Source organism: Eleutherodactylus coqui, chromosome 10 (assembly GCF_035609145.1).
Source record: "Eleutherodactylus coqui strain aEleCoq1 chromosome 10, aEleCoq1.hap1, whole genome shotgun sequence".
Taxonomy (NCBI): domain Eukaryota; kingdom Metazoa; phylum Chordata; class Amphibia; order Anura; family Eleutherodactylidae; genus Eleutherodactylus; species Eleutherodactylus coqui.
Window position 1 is genome coordinate 64,083,785 of NC_089846.1, and position 16,511 is coordinate 64,100,295.

The 16,511-nt window shown below is 43.3% G+C and overlaps 1 protein-coding gene across 1 annotated transcript in view; it reads right to left on the reverse strand.

Moving 5' to 3' along the window:
* The window catches only part of LOC136580530 (cytochrome P450 2G1-like), a 92,839-nt gene that overhangs the window by 51,501 nt on the left and 24,827 nt on the right, over positions 1 to 16,511 (reverse strand). Inside the window, exons 2-5 of the mRNA XM_066581151.1 lie at positions 15,433 to 15,968; positions 5,896 to 6,058; positions 5,609 to 5,758; positions 2,408 to 2,568 (exon numbers count right to left, since the gene is read on the reverse strand). Of these exons, the coding sequence (XP_066437248.1) occupies positions 2,408 to 2,568; positions 5,609 to 5,758; positions 5,896 to 6,058; positions 15,433 to 15,609 (651 nt within the window). The 5' untranslated portion in view covers positions 15,610 to 15,968. The remainder of the gene's footprint in view (positions 1 to 2,407; positions 2,569 to 5,608; positions 5,759 to 5,895; positions 6,059 to 15,432; positions 15,969 to 16,511) is intronic.

Consider the following 16,511-nt stretch of genomic DNA (forward strand, 5'->3'; position numbering starts at 1 on the left):
GTCCTGCGCTCAAAAGGTGAGGATGAAAGTTATGGAGGGAGTCAATGCAATGCAAAGAAATGTCATAAATGGACACTTACTTGAAAGGAGGGGGTGTGGTACACAGAAGCCCCCTCCTCTGAGTGTCATCAGCCAATATAGATCCACATGGACATCAGGATGTAGATAAAGTATAGCTTTATTTAGGGTGGCGACGCGTTTCTGTGTTACAGCACACCTTTCTCAAGCCGACATACATATGACATGTCTTTGCATTGCATTGACTCCCTCCCTATCCTTAATCCTCACCTCTTGAGTGCAGGACTTTTTTTCTGAAACAGAATAGAAGATACTGGGAGCTGCTCAATAGGACAGCCATATGGCCAAAGAGGTGGCAGCTGGTCAGCTTTCTTCTTGCTTCAGACATCCTTGAACATCTGGTAATGAGCTGATAACTTCCCAAAGTCCTGTTGATCATCTTTGGGGTCTTGCACTGGTTCAGGGGTGGATGGTGCTACCTGGCAATTCTCCTTACAAAATCCTGTAGGGAAAGCAATGGTCCTAGATTCACAGTTGGTAGAGGGATTGGAGGCTGAGAACCATGGGATCCCGAGAATCACTGGAAATTTAGGGGATGAGATGAGGTGGATGCTGATCGTTTCTTGATGGTCCAGTTTCATGTGGAGCTCCAGTTCGACTGTATCCTGTGTGACAGGTCCCAAGGACAAGGATGACCCATCTATGGTTTCCATTTCAATTGGTATGGGTTTAAGTCTGGTGGCAATGTCTTTGTCAAGAGCAAATTTTAAATCCATAAAGTTTTCTTTCATTCCCGAATCCAGCATCACTGAACACTGTGTCACCTGATCTCCTGTAAAGATCTCTATTGGAAAGAACAAAATGGTCGAGTGGGCGAAGGGTCTTCACACCGTTTTGGAATTACCAGTGTTTGGTGAAATTTCCTTGCTCCGTGCCAGCTAGATTGATTGTGGTTTTGATGTTGGCTAGGACGAGAGTCCATAAAAACTGGTTTGGAAGTTTAAAGCACAATGTCCCAAGTTTCCACAATAAAGGCACAGATTATCAACAAAGTGTCTTTCCTTTTCAGCGGTGGAAAGGGGTTTGTGGATGACATCGACCTGTATCGGTTCTGGTGCAGCTTGGATCCTCAGCAGAGGACTCAATGTGGATTGACTAAAGGAATAAGGGGTGTTACTGCACAAACCCCCCAGTCTCTCTTTTTGCCATTTGGAAAGTTTCGGATCAATCCAGACACACAGTTGAATGAAGTTTTCCAGGTTATCAGGAGTCTCCACTCTAGCAAATTCATCCTTTACCCAATCTGATAATCCCCAAAGAAATTGGCTCTGTTGTGCAGCTGGATTCCACATGGAATCAATTGCCCAGCGATGAAATTCTGCTGTATACTCTGCAACGGAATGTCACCCCTGTCGTAGGTTATGTAATTTCCCTTCGGCCATGGCACAGCGTTTTGGATCATCAAAGATTTGACCCATAGTGTTGTGAAGGCATCAAGGCTGTCAAGCAGATTGCTATTAATTTCTATGTACTACAAGGCAGATGTGAGCACCTCATAAGTGAGAACGTTAATGATGAAAAACATCTTTTTCCTATCACTGGTAAACAAGGTGGGCTGCACCTGGAAATATATCCAGCATTGATTTCGGAAGCCTCGGTATTGGCGATGATCTCCAGCCAATTTTGGTGGCAATGGCATGTGGACATCTGGCCTTGAATTGCACATCTTCATGAGTTTCCTCTGTAATCCCTTAATCTTACACTGCACAGTAGCAACCCTTTCCTAGTAGGAGGCACAGAACTCTTGGAGCTCTGTGACCTGTTTCCTGAGCATGGCTACTACAGACTCCATTTTAGGGGGCGTGATTATCTTGTTGCATCTTACCTATGCTGGAATGGAGCTGCAGGTGCAGTAGCTAAGCTGGTCACTGGAGAGTAGTCAAGATAGCTGGGAATCGTTATCGGGAAGTCGTGGTATGCAGTACAAATGGATAAGATGGAAGCTTAGTCAATGGAAGCCAAATGTCAGCAGCAGGAGGTATCGACATACTGTACAAATAGAGGAGACGGAAGCCTAGTCAATGGAAGCCAAAGGTCAGCAGTAGTAGGTATCGGTGGGCTTTGATAGGAGGCGGAGGAAGAGGAGCTTGATCAAGGTGGTGAAACACAATAATCACACACTGAAGGAGTGGCAGGGCTAGGCTTATATAGGAAGTGCAATCAAGAACAGGGCGGGGTCAGAACCAGGAGGCAGAAACTAGGTAACTGAGAAATACAGAATCAAGCTAGGTTTCAGCAAGGGAACTGTTCGAGTCCTGGATAGCGTAGCAAAAAGTGAGCCCTGACAGCAGTTGTCTAGCTCATAATGTAGAGAAGTAGTGGCACTTACTTGTCCAGACACACTGCTCATATCCTGAAACACCACAGAGAACATGGTCAGGAGCTTCTGGAAACTATCATTAGTGTATTCAAATCGGTTTCCAAACACAATGGAGCAAATTACATTTGAGACACACTGGATTAGAAAACTGGTGGGGTCAATGAATTTTTCTGTGAAAGCAACACAAAAATAATTGTTAGATAGGAAGGAAAGATTTACTTATTAAGAGTCTACCTAAATGGAGTAGAAAAAGAATAATGATAATGCACACATTTGATGTTTGCTAAGTAATCTAAAACAAATACCTAACAGAAGTTGTTTTATTACTTATGTTTACATAACAATTCAATGATTGGCTTTCGGTTATGGCATGCTTATGCAGAATATAGGCGTTTATTATTGATACTCATAACAGAGTTGCATTATTCAGCTTTATCAGATATGATATAAAGTTTATAACGGGGTCTCAAATACTTCAAATATGTCAAAGAGCCCTGACAATAAATAATAAATCTGCAATGATATGAGCAGCTCTCAGTTTAGACTTTTGCTACAGTTCATCTCATCTGTTTATATACTATATGTGTAGTGGTCCAGAGTTTGGGGTCCCCTCCAGCACCTCAGAATACATGTCTTGTGTTTCTGTCATAAATGTAGAATGCATTAGATTTGTGTGTATTGGAGTTTGCAGACATGAAAGGGTTATTGTCTGCTCATGTTTGGTGTTGTCTGGAAAATGTATATATCTATCTATTTGTCTAGGTCTTGGTTGGTATTTGTCCACATGATGTGTTGAGTTGATTAAGAGGTGTCAGTATGTAGTGAGGGAGTTGTTGGAGAAGGAGTTTAGGAGAAGAGTGTTGGAAGTTGGTGAGGAGAGACAGAGGAAGCAGAGAGATGATCTGTTGCTCATGCTTGGGCCCAGCCATTCCAAGAACCCTCCATATAGCCGCTAACCTTAAAGAGAGTGAAAGCCCAGACATGATGGAAACATGTGAGAGTACAGCGCAGGTACCGCATGTATCCGGAGATATGGGAAAAAACGCTGCTTAGAGAGGAAAAAGTGAGTGTACGACAGTGGAGAGAGTTTTGCTGGGAGAGAGATCTGACAGATAACTTAGACTGTGGATATACAAATGCCTTGTGAATTTTCACCACTTCAACACTCCAACTTGTTTTGTACAAAGACTGAGCTTAAGTAAACGGACAGGACTGAACATTCCTGGTTCTCGTTCAGAAAATACCCTGTGTGTGAACTACTTTATTTCATCTGAGAGATCCACCTCAGAGGATGGAACATTAGCATCACGAGTGACAAACAGGACTAAAGGTAACCCTGGTTACTAATTGTTGGTCTCCCCCTGTAATAATGAGGTCGGGTTCCTAGCCATCCGCAGTGAGGAGACGTAGAGCCCCGTGACAGGATTATTTATCTACCACACTGTCTCCTCGGCTGAAGGCCTGCTCCTCGGACGATGCATATGTAGGTATCTCTCTAAATGTTATATCTTATGCATAGTGTTATCAATAATGCACAATTTAAGCAATGATTGCCCCTAGGCATATTTTAGAAATTGCATAATATGCTCTAGGTCAGGGGTGTCAAACTCATTTTCACCGGGGGCCACATCAGGCTTATGGTTACCTTCAAAGGGCCGATTGCATGGCCGCCTGCAGATGGCTGGGTCGGATCCCTCTGTGAGAATTCTCGCAGCGGGACCCAACCTGAGCACCTGCAGGAACCAGCGCGGCACTCACCTTCTCCCGTGGCTCCGGCTCTCTGATGTGACGGCTGCCCCGCACAGAAATAGAGCAGCCCACAATTTGTTTTCCATGCGAGGTTTCGCGGGGACAAATCGCAGCCGTCTGCATAGGATTCCGTTTTCTAACGCAATCCTATGGCAGCTTCCACGGGCGGAAATTCTGCGGGAAATCCCACAGTGGAATTTCCGCCCGTGTGCAGGAGGCCTAAGATAGTACAGTAGGGGCTCATTCACACAAGCGTATTTGCGTACATAATATGCAGTGAATAGAAGCCATTAATGTCAAAGTGTTCATTCTCATGATGTATATTTTCACACAGCATGACCTATTCTGTTACGTACTACGCACCCCAATAGGCCATTGAAGTGAATGGGCCGCGCAAAAACGTGGTGAATGCGCAGGAAACCTGTGTATTCACTGCATATTAGCGCACCATTTCAGTGGGCCCACCCACATTCCTTTTTACATACGCAAATATACAGGCATAAGCAATTTTTGATTGCGCAAATACGCAGCGTATTTGTGCAACCGAAATACAATTACACCCATGTGAACGAGCCCTAATAGTGACCCTGATAGTGGTCCCAGTAAAAATGGCCCAATTAGTAATATTAACCCCCATAGCAACGTTATAATTATAAGCCCACCCCCTCAGTAATAAGCCCCCCTCAGTAATAATAATAAGCCGCCACCTCAGTAATAATAAGCAGCCCCCCTCAGTAATAAGCAGCCCCCCCAGTAATAAGTAGCTCCCACCCCTCAGTAATATGCAGCTGCCTCCCCTCAGTAATATGCAGCCCCCTCCCTCAGTAATAAGCAGCCCCCTCCCCCAGTAATAAGCAGCCCCCCCCCTTAGTAATAAGCAGCCCCCCCTTAGTAATAAGCAGCCCCCCCTTAGGAATAAGCAGCCCCCCTCAATAATAAGCAGCCCCCTCGCCTCAGTAATAAGCAGCCCCTTCCCCTCAGTAATAAGCAGCCCCCCCCCCCAGTAATAAGCAGCACCCCCCTAACCCATATACTTACCTCTTCCTTCCTGTCAGCGTCGCTTCCCCTCTGCTCGTGCTGAGCGCCCGGATGCACACTGACGTCAGTGTGTAGCCCGGCATGCTTCCTCCCCGAGACCTCTCCTGCGGAACTGATGAGCAGGGGACTCAGGGGAGGAGGATCCTGGCTACACACTGACGTCAGTGTGCGCCGAGATCAGCGGTAACAACGCGATTACCATCGGGGAGCTGCGGCACCCCAGCTGGTAATCGCTTCAATGGTGAGCGGTGTCGGGACGCCACGGGCCACATAACGCGAATCGCGGGCCTTGTGTTTGACACGTGCTCTAGGTGATGAAAACGGAATACTTTCACTATTTAAATTGCATAGCTGGTATACAGCTACTACTCCTGCTTCCTTGTCCTCTCTTTTATTTGTTCATATTGGTTAATATTTAAGTACCTTTTTGTGATTTGATCTCTTCTATGAGAAAATGAGCCTCTTCTTGGATCCTTTCTTCAATGCTCTTCTTTCCCATGCCAAAATTTCTTAGAGTTGAAAGGGAAAATCTGCGCAGATCCTTCCATCTATTCCCATTACCAAAAACTATCCCTGAAATATTAAAAAAGCATGGCTTATGTGATTACATTGTAATAAACTATGAACCTCTCCACACATCATCTGGTAGCCAGACTTGCTACATTACTGAATGTAAAACATGCAAATTTATAGAACACTGAGGAACTTACCATATCCTTTTACAAATTGATCAATAGTAGGAAGTCTTCCACGACCAGAAAATTCCTCCGCTCGGTCAATTAAGGCTTCTTTGACAGTGTTGTAGCCACACAGGACAACTATTGGATAGTGTCCAAAATATACCGTGTATACAGAGCCATATTGCTCTTTAAGCTGAAGAAAAACAAGTTGAAAAATAATAACCAATGTTTCAGTCCAAATGATCAAACACGTTTTTTGGAAGTTTACACATGTGGGGGTTTAAATGCACTATTTTTTTTTCCTTGGCTACCGCAATCTTTTGCAGACATTTTTCATGCAAAGAGCTGTTTTGATACCTTTTTTATATAATTTTTTTGTATTATTACAGATAATGTGAATAATTTACACTAAAAATAATATAGGAATGAATTGCACATTTTGTTTTGGTCATTTTGACATATAATTGTGTAGTCTCAGATTTTTGGTCGGCTAAGGCAACGGTTTGTGTTGAAGTCGGCAATGTTTTAAAAAATATATATTTGTTTAATTTTCTGCTTCTACTTTCTATTAACTTTGTATCGGTATTATTTACCACCGCAAGCTACGGGTTTGACAGGAGGAACACCCCTGTCACACCCTTAGCGCCCGATAGGGTGAAGAGATAAAGGTCCTAGCAGCACCGTGTACATTGCTTCTTGCCGGCAGTGGTGGCTTAGGGTGAGGGTTACTTTTCCATGTAGGCTTACAGTACCATCTGCAAAATAAAAAGTAAGCCTCACCGTAAGCTAGCAGGGCCGGCAAAAAGCAATGTACAGGGTGCACGTCTGACTCACCGCTGCTTCTCTGCCATGACTCCCGGCCACAGGGCGGATGAGGACTGCTTGACCGACGCCAGCTGTGTCTTCCCTTCCAGCGTCCGCCTACCTGCTGGCAACATCCTGGCCCCTGTGTGCTCCCTCATGGTGGCTTCCCCCGCGCAGACCTACTGGCCATGTGTCGGCGCTGCCGCTGACCATCCAGCTGCAGTCCCTTGCCCTACTCCAATCCCCGCTGTGCTGCAGCACTGCTCCCGCCTGTCACAGTGGTTTTCCATGGCCATGGGGCCGTCCCTGCTGCGCCCACCATCAGTCCGTGACATTGTGCGTTCCGCTACTCGCCTGCAGGAGAAGCCGACTACAGGGAGAATCTGCCTGTGCCGCCGCTAACGATCCTGCTTTGGTGCTGCGGTGCACTCCCATCTGACTGGGTCTGACAGTGCCTCCTGCCGCTGAGTTGACCTCCCTGCTGCGGCCTCATGAAGTTAAAGGGGTTGTCCCGCGCCGAAACGGGGTTTTTCTTTATTCAATAGGCGCCCCGTTCGGCGCGAGACAAACCCGATGCATGAGTTTAAAAAAAAAACGGATAGTACTTACCCGAATCCCCACGCTGCGGCGACTTCTTACTTACCTTAGTAAGATGGCCGCCGGGATCTTCACCCACGGTGGACCGCAGGTCTTCTCCCATGGTGCACCGTGGGCTCTGTGCGTTCCATTGCCGATTCCAGCCTCCTGATTGGCTGGAATCGGCACACGTGACGGGGCGGAGCTACGAGGAGCAGCTCTCCGGCACGAGCGGCCCCATTCAACACGGAGAAGACCGGACTGCGCAAGCGCGTCTAATCGGGCGATTAGACGCTGAAATTAGACGGCTCCATGGAGACGAGGACGCTAGCAACGGAACAGGTAAGTGAATAACTTCTGTATGGCTCATAATTAATGCACGATGTATATTACAAAGTGCATTAATATGGCCATACAGAAGTGTATAACCCCACTTGCTTTCGCGGGACAACCCCTTTAAGTGCGGGATGGGGAGGGGAGGGGGGGCGCACTAGTGGCCTGCAGGATAAGACTCCTCACTGCTTAGTCGCGCTAGCAGGGGCTGGCACTATGGCTTTTTCACACCTTTCATTGCCTTCCAGGACCTACTGACTTGGCAGCTGTCCAGCCAATCAGGTAGAGGGGGCGTCAACCCCCTGCCAATTTTGACTCCACCAGGACTTCCTGGCGGCGTCAAGATACACTAATATCCTTTGTATCTATATTTTTTCTGAACATACATAGTCCCCTATAGTTATGTTAGGCCGGCTACACGTGTCTGCCGCACTTTTCTGGGCAGATGCGTCGCTATGCTGTTTCTGTTTGAATAAACTCTAAGCTTCTACTTTTCATCAGCAATGTAGGAGTTAATCTTCCCCAGTGCTCTCAGCCCAGCTACAGAGTAATAGGCTATTGCCCTCCTATTTAGTTGAGCTGGGGATCCTCCTCCTTTGCCTCAGTGTTGGTGCGAGTTTGCCTCAGTCACCCAGCATAGGTCTCCTGTCTTTGACTTCTGTGTTTGCCTGATCCCTGGAATTTTACCTGGATACATTTCTTTTCTGCCTGCCCCGACTTTGCATTGGAACCTGTTTCACGGTGCTTTGCACCGGTGCCTCTTACTGCCATAGGATCAGCTGCCAACCACAGGGACTACTCCATGAGGTAGCGGTCTGCTCGGTTTTCCTCGGTGAAGTCCAGATCCCTGTACAGCGGTTAAAGGTTGTATACCAAGGAACTATCGGGATACCGCCCTTAGGATTAGCCCAAAGCCAAAACTGGTTGATTGGCACAATGAGTCCACAGTCACTGTCTGTAACACATTATATAAGACTTCTATGAGAAATTCACCATGTCGGTTTTTTATAAATTTTGCAGTCTTTTGCTATCAGTAGGACATCCACTGAACCTCCAGTAACAGGTGAAAACATCCCCCGATCGTGACATTAGTCACTGGCAGTGATCTGGATCAATAGAAGGAGCAGGATTGCTGCTTCTTCTAAGTGGTATATACCCTATAAGGGCTTTTACCCACTAGTTTTTTTAATGCTGCAATATCGCTGCATTTTTTTTTTTACTACAAATGTCAATGGGCTTTCTAATGTTAAAATCGCATTGCGCAAAAATTGCAAATTAGCGCTTCGGCGATTTTTGTGTGATGCAATTTTAACATTAGAAAGTCCCATTGACATTTGCAGTAAAAAAAAAAAACGCAGCAAGAAGTTAAAAGCGGTTATAAATCATTTCTTTTTTCAAAAAGAAAAATTTTAGTGTAAAAAAATAAATAAAAAATATACTTACCTTACACATTTGCCGCACTAAAATTTTTCTTTTTCAGGGAAGTGCTTATATGTAAAGCCCTTCCCTGAAAAAGAATGCAGGGGTGCCGGCAGCAGCCGCGGCTCAATTGAAAACAATCGGTGCATTTCCTATGGTGCACGCATGTCCTATCTTTGTAGGCACACGCCTATAAAGCACAGACATGTGAACACACCGTAGGGAAGGCATTGTTGCAAAAACACGCTCTTGTGAAGCCACCCTAAAACCTAGGATCATGTAATGTATAGCACTCAATTGTATTTGGGTTAAAACATTTAATATACAGTATATTATACATTAGATATGGGGAGCATTGCAATATAAGGGTTTCCCTCATAATTGTACACAAACTAAGCATAATATTATTGCCATCTGCTTTAGGTTGTGTAGGTCCCTCCTGTACTGCATAAACAGTTGTTACCCTTTGAAGGATGCACTTCTCAAGATTGATGATGTCCTGCGGTATATGGCACTAAGACATTAACAGCAGATCCTCCAAGTGCTGTAAAGTAATAAGAGGGGCTCCACTATCAGTGAACGTTGGGCCCCATGACCTTCTCTCTGGTTTTCCTGTTGTCCTTCATTGGAGCACATTTGATAGCTACTAACCACTGTATTCCAAAAACATCCCAAAACACCTGACATTTTGGAGATGCTCTGCCCCAGTTGTCTAGCTATCTCAATGTGCCACTTGTCAAAGTTGCTTCGATCCTTACATTTGCCCATTTTTATGCCTCGAACTCATCAACTTCCAATAATGACTGCTCATTTGCTAGCTAATATATATTACACCGCAAATTACAAAAATGATTGCTTGACACGGTTCTATTGCTGATGCCATGCTTTACTGCTATACCTCTGAACCTTTTATATTTACATCCTCTGTCGTTCTTTTGGGAAGTATAGAGGAAGACTTATTAATTTTGGCACACTGCTGCGTGTTCATGTATGCAAATACATGGATCCCTTTATAAAGTATTATGAATATAACAAAAATGACAGAAATGAAAAAAGAAAACTATGAACAGAATATATATATATATATATATATATATATATATATATAGTGAAAGCCCTCACTGACTAACTCACTGACTGTCTCACTCACTCATTCGCTACTAATTCTCTAACTTCCCCGTGTCGTACAAACATGAAATTTGGCACAACCATTCTTTAGGTCCTAAATAGGAAAAGAACAGGGGTCACAATTCGATTCTTCAATGCTAAGTGAAAAGTATTGACACCCCTATGTAATGTAACTCCCCAGTGTTATATATACAAACATGAAATTTGGCATGACCATTCCTTAGGTCCTAAATAGGAAAAGTAAAGGGATCACAACTCGATTATCCAATACTAAGTGCAAAAGTATTGGCAACCCTGTGTAATGTACCAAATCTAATTCTCTAACTTTCTGGTGTCGTACAAACATAAAATTTGGCACAAGCATTCTTTAGGTCCTGTAAAGATCCAGGTTCTGCCCTCCATTCATGGTCCTGTCAGCCATTTTATGAACGTTAACTTTCTCATCTCCTATTAGCCTTGTCATGAACTTTAGCCTAATTCTTCTTTCAATGTTATCAATACGAGTTTCCTTGAATTTCCTTTCTTTGGAGATCGCAGCAGCATGTGACAGGTAAGCCAGTATAATATATAACACGGTTGATTAAAAGCTTCTGTATGGCAAAGTTTGTCAATTAGTATACAAACGAAAGGGGGTATGACTCGTGTGTCCTCCCTTCTGCCTGTTGAATGGATAACATCAAATAAATCTGCAGATTAATAAATTGCCCAAAAAAAAATCACCAACACAAAACATACAAACAAAGAACTTAGGGTGGGTTCACATGAGCGTGTTTTTGTGCGTACTTAGGTGCGCACATACATGGGCACCTAGGTACGAGCAAAAACATGCGTGAACACAGCTGCATGCTTGTCGTCAATGGAGCTGCAGCTGCTGCCCCGGCAGCCGCAAATGGCTTTTCAGGGAAGCACTTCATAAGCCCTTCCCTGAAAAGACATTTAAAATAGTGTTAAAAAAAAATGTATAAACTCACCTGCCGAGGCTCAGCCGCGACTTCTGCCGCTGTCCCCGGCTCTATAGTACTGAGCTATCAGCAGCCAGGGATTTAAAATCCCCGCCTGCTGGTAGCTCTGATTGGGATTGGCTGAAGTGCTCAGCCAATCCCAATCAAAGCTACCAGCAGGCGGAGATTTTAAATCCCTGCCTGCTGATAGCTGAGATCTACAGAGTCGGGGACAGCCAGGAGAAGACGCGGCTGAGCCCGGCAGCCGAAGGAAGGGGAGTATTTACTTTTTTTTATTTTTTACACTATTTTAAATGGCTTTTCAGGGAAGAGCTTATGAAGCCCATCTCTGAAAAGCCATTGACGGGGATGCGCTCAGCAGGATTCTCTACCGCAGCTGACATGTGTGACAGCTGCGGTAGAGAATTGAAGAATTCCTCTGCTGCATCTGCCACAGATATGGCAGATGTAGCAGCAGGGAATTCTTTTAACTAGCGGAGGTGAAGGAAACATCTGCCGCATGCGGCAGATGTGTTCTTTATGCCCGTGGGGGTCACGGCAGCGGCGGAGGGTAAGTTGTTTTTTTTAACACTAAAATGTTTCTTTTTCAGCCCATGGCTTATATGTAAAGCCCTTCCCTGAAAACAATGCAGGGGTGCTGGCAGCAGCCACGGCTTTATCTAAAACAATGCGTGCATTCCCAATGGTGCACGCATGTCCTATCTTTTTAGGCACGCACCTGCAAAGTACGGACATGTGAACACACCATAGGGAATGCATTGTTGTGAACACAAGCTTGTTTTTGTGCGTGTATATGCACGCAGAAAAACACTCTCGTGAGAACCCACCCTTAGGCCTCCTTCCCACGAACGGATTTACGCCACGTAAATTCGCAGCAAAAATCCGCTGCATTGCCCCCTGCTATTAGGTTCTATTGAACCTAATAGCACAATGCTCACGATGCGTAATTCCACCGCGGAATTACGCACCGTGAAATCTCCCGTCCTCACCCGCAGCATGCTCTATTTGCCGCGGGTTTACGCGCTGATGGCTTCCATTGCAGTCAATGGAAGCCGTCCGTTCACGCTATCTCCCGCTGTAAACAGCGGAAGATAGCGTGCAAAAACGCTTCCCCACCTACCGCCGCCGCGTCATATGACGCGGCCGGCCGCGTCACGTGATGCGGTGGGCGTGTCACATGACGCGACGGCGGTGGGCGGGGAAGCGTCTTCACGCTATCTTCCGCTGGTAAGTATGGGGTCTCTGGGGGGCGCTGTGACGGGCCTCACTGCGTAATATTACGCGGCGGAGCCCGTCACGCTCGTGTGAAGCCGGCCTTATTCATTGAGTATTACAATGCTTATGATAAGGATGAATTACTCCCAAAACTATGGAAATTGGGATGGTTCCAAATAAATATGTAAAGCCTCTTGTCCACCAGTGGGAAGACTATTGCTATGGAGACATAATGCCATAGGTCAATTAGCTAGTAGGCTAGTGCATGCAATAGAGGAAATAAACAAGTGTGGATTACTATAGTGCCAATAAAGTGAATATTGAATTAGCATTTGTGCTTAGCCTTTTGCCAATATCTATATGTGTACATAAAAAGGATAGTTTTTTTTCATCTCCTATCCAATATCATAGGCGAGTAGTTCTCAAGAACTATTGTGCTTAATGGACCAATGATTAGGACAAGCTGTGAGCTGAGTTTTTTTTAACTAGAACATCACAGTTTTGATTGTTCCAGCTCACCCTGCATCCTTCAGTTTTGCTGATGGAGCTACTTCTAAAGGCTGTTACTCTGGTTATGTTCTAGCTAGATTCTTAGCTTTAGGACAAGATCAATACCACGGCTCTAGCCACAATCTAACCAGAGTTGAAGCAGGATAAATTGAGAGCTGCATATATCTGCAGCATTTCTGAAGGAGAATTGGCACTAGTTGGAGAGGAGTAGGAAAGGTGCAAAGAGAAGCATAGATACTTCTCCTGTACATGTCTGACTTTAAATCATCCCAAGGGGAGGAGTGATGTGAACTTTTTTTCAGAAAAGGAATGAAAAGATGAACACTTGCTTATCTAATTACTAATCTGTACCATTTAATCCCTCACATGCCCAATCCATTCTGACCAAAGCATCTAAGTGGTTTCACAGAAAAAAAATTGGCCCTTGCAAAGAGCTTAAAATATTGGGAAAATAAAGTGAACTAAAGATAAACACACAGAATTTGTGTAGTCACAACTGTAAAATCTGTACTTAAAAATATAACACTATTCATTTACCAAAGTAAATGACATTAAAAATAACTACAAAAGTGATGCCAACGTATTGTAGCTATTTTCTGTATATTTTACTTCCCTCAAAACAGAAAAAAAAGGTTAAAAAGTCATATGTATCTCAACATAATACCAATGAAAACTACAAATCGCACTACAAATTATGCAGTCATACAGGTCTCTTGATAGAAACCAAAACAGGTTGTCTGTTCTGAAATACAGCAATACACAAAAAAATCATTAAGTAAAATTTAAAAAAGGGTTTTTGGTGCCAAGCTGTGAAATCTAATAAAAAATTAGATAAATTTGTTTTTGTAATTGTAACAACCGACAGAACAAAGTTAAGATAACAGTTATACCACATAGTGAATGCTATAAAAATAGATCCCTAAAAACAATGGCGAATTGATGCTTTTTTTAATGCCCTTCTACCCCCCCCCCCCCCCCACCCCCCAAATATAATAGTTTACAAGTTATTTAATAGATCTTCAACCCCTTAGGTTGTAAGTGGAGCAGCTTACTGGGAGCAAGAACTTTATGAAGAGTTGTGAAACACCTGAAAGTTAGAGGGTGACTTGAATTGCTGGGGCTAAAGCTGAAAAAGTTATGACCTAAAATGAAACCAGTCGAAACATCTAGGAAGGTATGTTGTTTCACTGGAATATTACCACTCAAAAGGATATACTTGGTGGGTTCAATGCCCTTGTGGTAGAGAACCTTACACTACAAAGTGGATATATCTGCTGTAAGGAAGAAAAATGAGTAAACTGCAAAACTTCACTCATCTGTCATAGATGCCTAATGAGCACTGTCGCCTTGTTCTGTCAATAAAAAAAAATGATTATTTGAAACTCATCATTTCCAAACGTTCTGTGGTAGCAGTGCTGGTCTTCTTGGTTTCCTTTTCGCATTACAAGATTGCATTATGCTGAAAGCTGTCAGTTGTCAACCTGAATTTTTATTTTTTTCTGTACAAATGATCCAAAAAACAAAATATATATTTTTCTTATGCATACATGGGAAAACCATACTGAAAAATCAAAATTGTGATACATGTCTATAGGTCAGATACTGATACGGAGTCTTCATCAGATTTTATTGTGTGCCATAAAATGATAACAATTTCAGTCACAATAACCTCAAGTACCTCAACCATACTGATAACAAGCATGGGATATCTCAGTTATGAAGAGCGGTTGGTGAAAGAACATAGTATATATTATACTAGTATAGCAATTTGGTCTACGCCGATCAAGCATAGGTTTTACCTTTCTCTAGATTAACTGCGGTTTGTCAGTTTAAGGGCTTGTTCACACGTCAGTATTTTTCTTCATCAGTAAAAAAAAAAAGCAGAAAGATAGGTCTTGCCTTATCTTTCCTCGCATGCAGTAACATCACCTGAGAATCACACTAGATGAAAATGTAACTATTGAAATCAATGGTTTCATGGCTTTTTGTGACTGTGATTTTCACGGCCGCAAAAAGGTCAAATACGGTTGTGCGAAGAATCGCTATGGGCTTACTCACTCATCATTCTTTTTCATCAGTTTTTTGTAAGCCAAAACCAGAAATGTAACATACAAAGAGAAAGTATAATGGACAGATTTCTACAATATTTTGGACCAGCTCCTGGTTTTGATTTACGAACTACTGATGTGTGAATAAGCCCTAAGGCTATATTTACATATGCAATTTAATCGTGTGAGTTATGTGCGCTGCAATATGCGCAATATTATTTTAAATGGTACTATTTATGTGTGTAATTTTTCTCTTGCAGTGTTGCAGCGAGATAAAAAGATTGCAGCTTGTCTTATTTCTGGGTGATATTGCCCATTATTTTCTATGGGTCAGAACAAAAACAAATTGCATCGCACTTGCATACCATGCATTGTGCATGTGAGTGCAAAGGGCGGTTTCAGATGCTCGTATGTGCAACCTTAGTGCAATCGCACGGAGTATGTGGGGTTTTAGAAGTCCAACAACGTCCACGTTTCTTGGATCGATATTGCACTTTCTCGTGTAAATATGACCTAAGAAGTTGAATGTAAGCAGTTAACCTATTTTTTAGATCTTACCCAGCAAAACTAACCTCCATCAATGATTTGACCATCTCCCCTCTCTTAATGTGCAGGACATTTCCAACAATGGGCAGCGGTGTTGGTCCTGGAGGCAGATTACGTTTTCTGTATATGGAATTCCATGTGGTATAGATGAACGCTGAAATGATCACAGTCAGAAGCAAGGTTTCAGCCCAGGAAGGATCCATCTCATGTAAGTGCCAGATAGAGTGTGTTCTGCGTGTGCCACCGGATCATGGGTTTTTTATATTCATCAATGACCCCAGGTTCAACAGTTATCATTATCAGAGTTCATGTTCCATGCTACAAGATTATGATATTTTTTCCAACTTTGACATCGGTTGGCAAGTGCTTTGAGTCTTTATCATAACAGTCAATAAAGTTTCTTGCCAAAAGATACGTCAAAGCATGTAGCGTAATATGTGTACCTAGCTTTATCATTATACCAGTGTACTGAGGGCAGTAGTAGTTGATTGTGAAAAACTACTGCAAATAGAAATTGTACAAATGGATCTTGAAGAATGTGAAGGAACGGCATTCCTAGTTTCTGCAAAGTAGAGAAGGGGAGATTAGTGTATTTTATCATTTGAATTTTGTAAATGTAAAGAATTCCTAAGCAGCACTCTTCATGTATTTGACACAGGAATTATGAAAAGTCACAAAGGCCTGGAATCTACAAGAGGTGCAAGATGAAATTACCTTTTTTGGTTCCTTGGATGAGCCAGCAGAAACTGATTCTTTGAACAACCTTTCATTTAGGTGTATTACTTTGTTTAACAGGGTCATATATACCCGGAAATCCCATCCAGGATCCTAATTCATTATACCGTCTTCCGGACTTTAGACTATTAGTTATCCCCCCACCAGTCATATTCGGGTCTCTCTCAATATAGTTCTAGGAGGCATATAGAGGACTAGAAAATATATTTTTTAAGTTTTAAAAAAGTTTTATTGATGAGTTATTTTTTTAGATAGGTCATCAATAGTTGTTCGGCAGGAGTCCGCCACTCAGGATCCGCACCCATCAGCTGATCCCCCATTCACTCTTAAAGTCATTGTGCCTCTGTGTGCTGCAAGAAGCTGCCTGCAA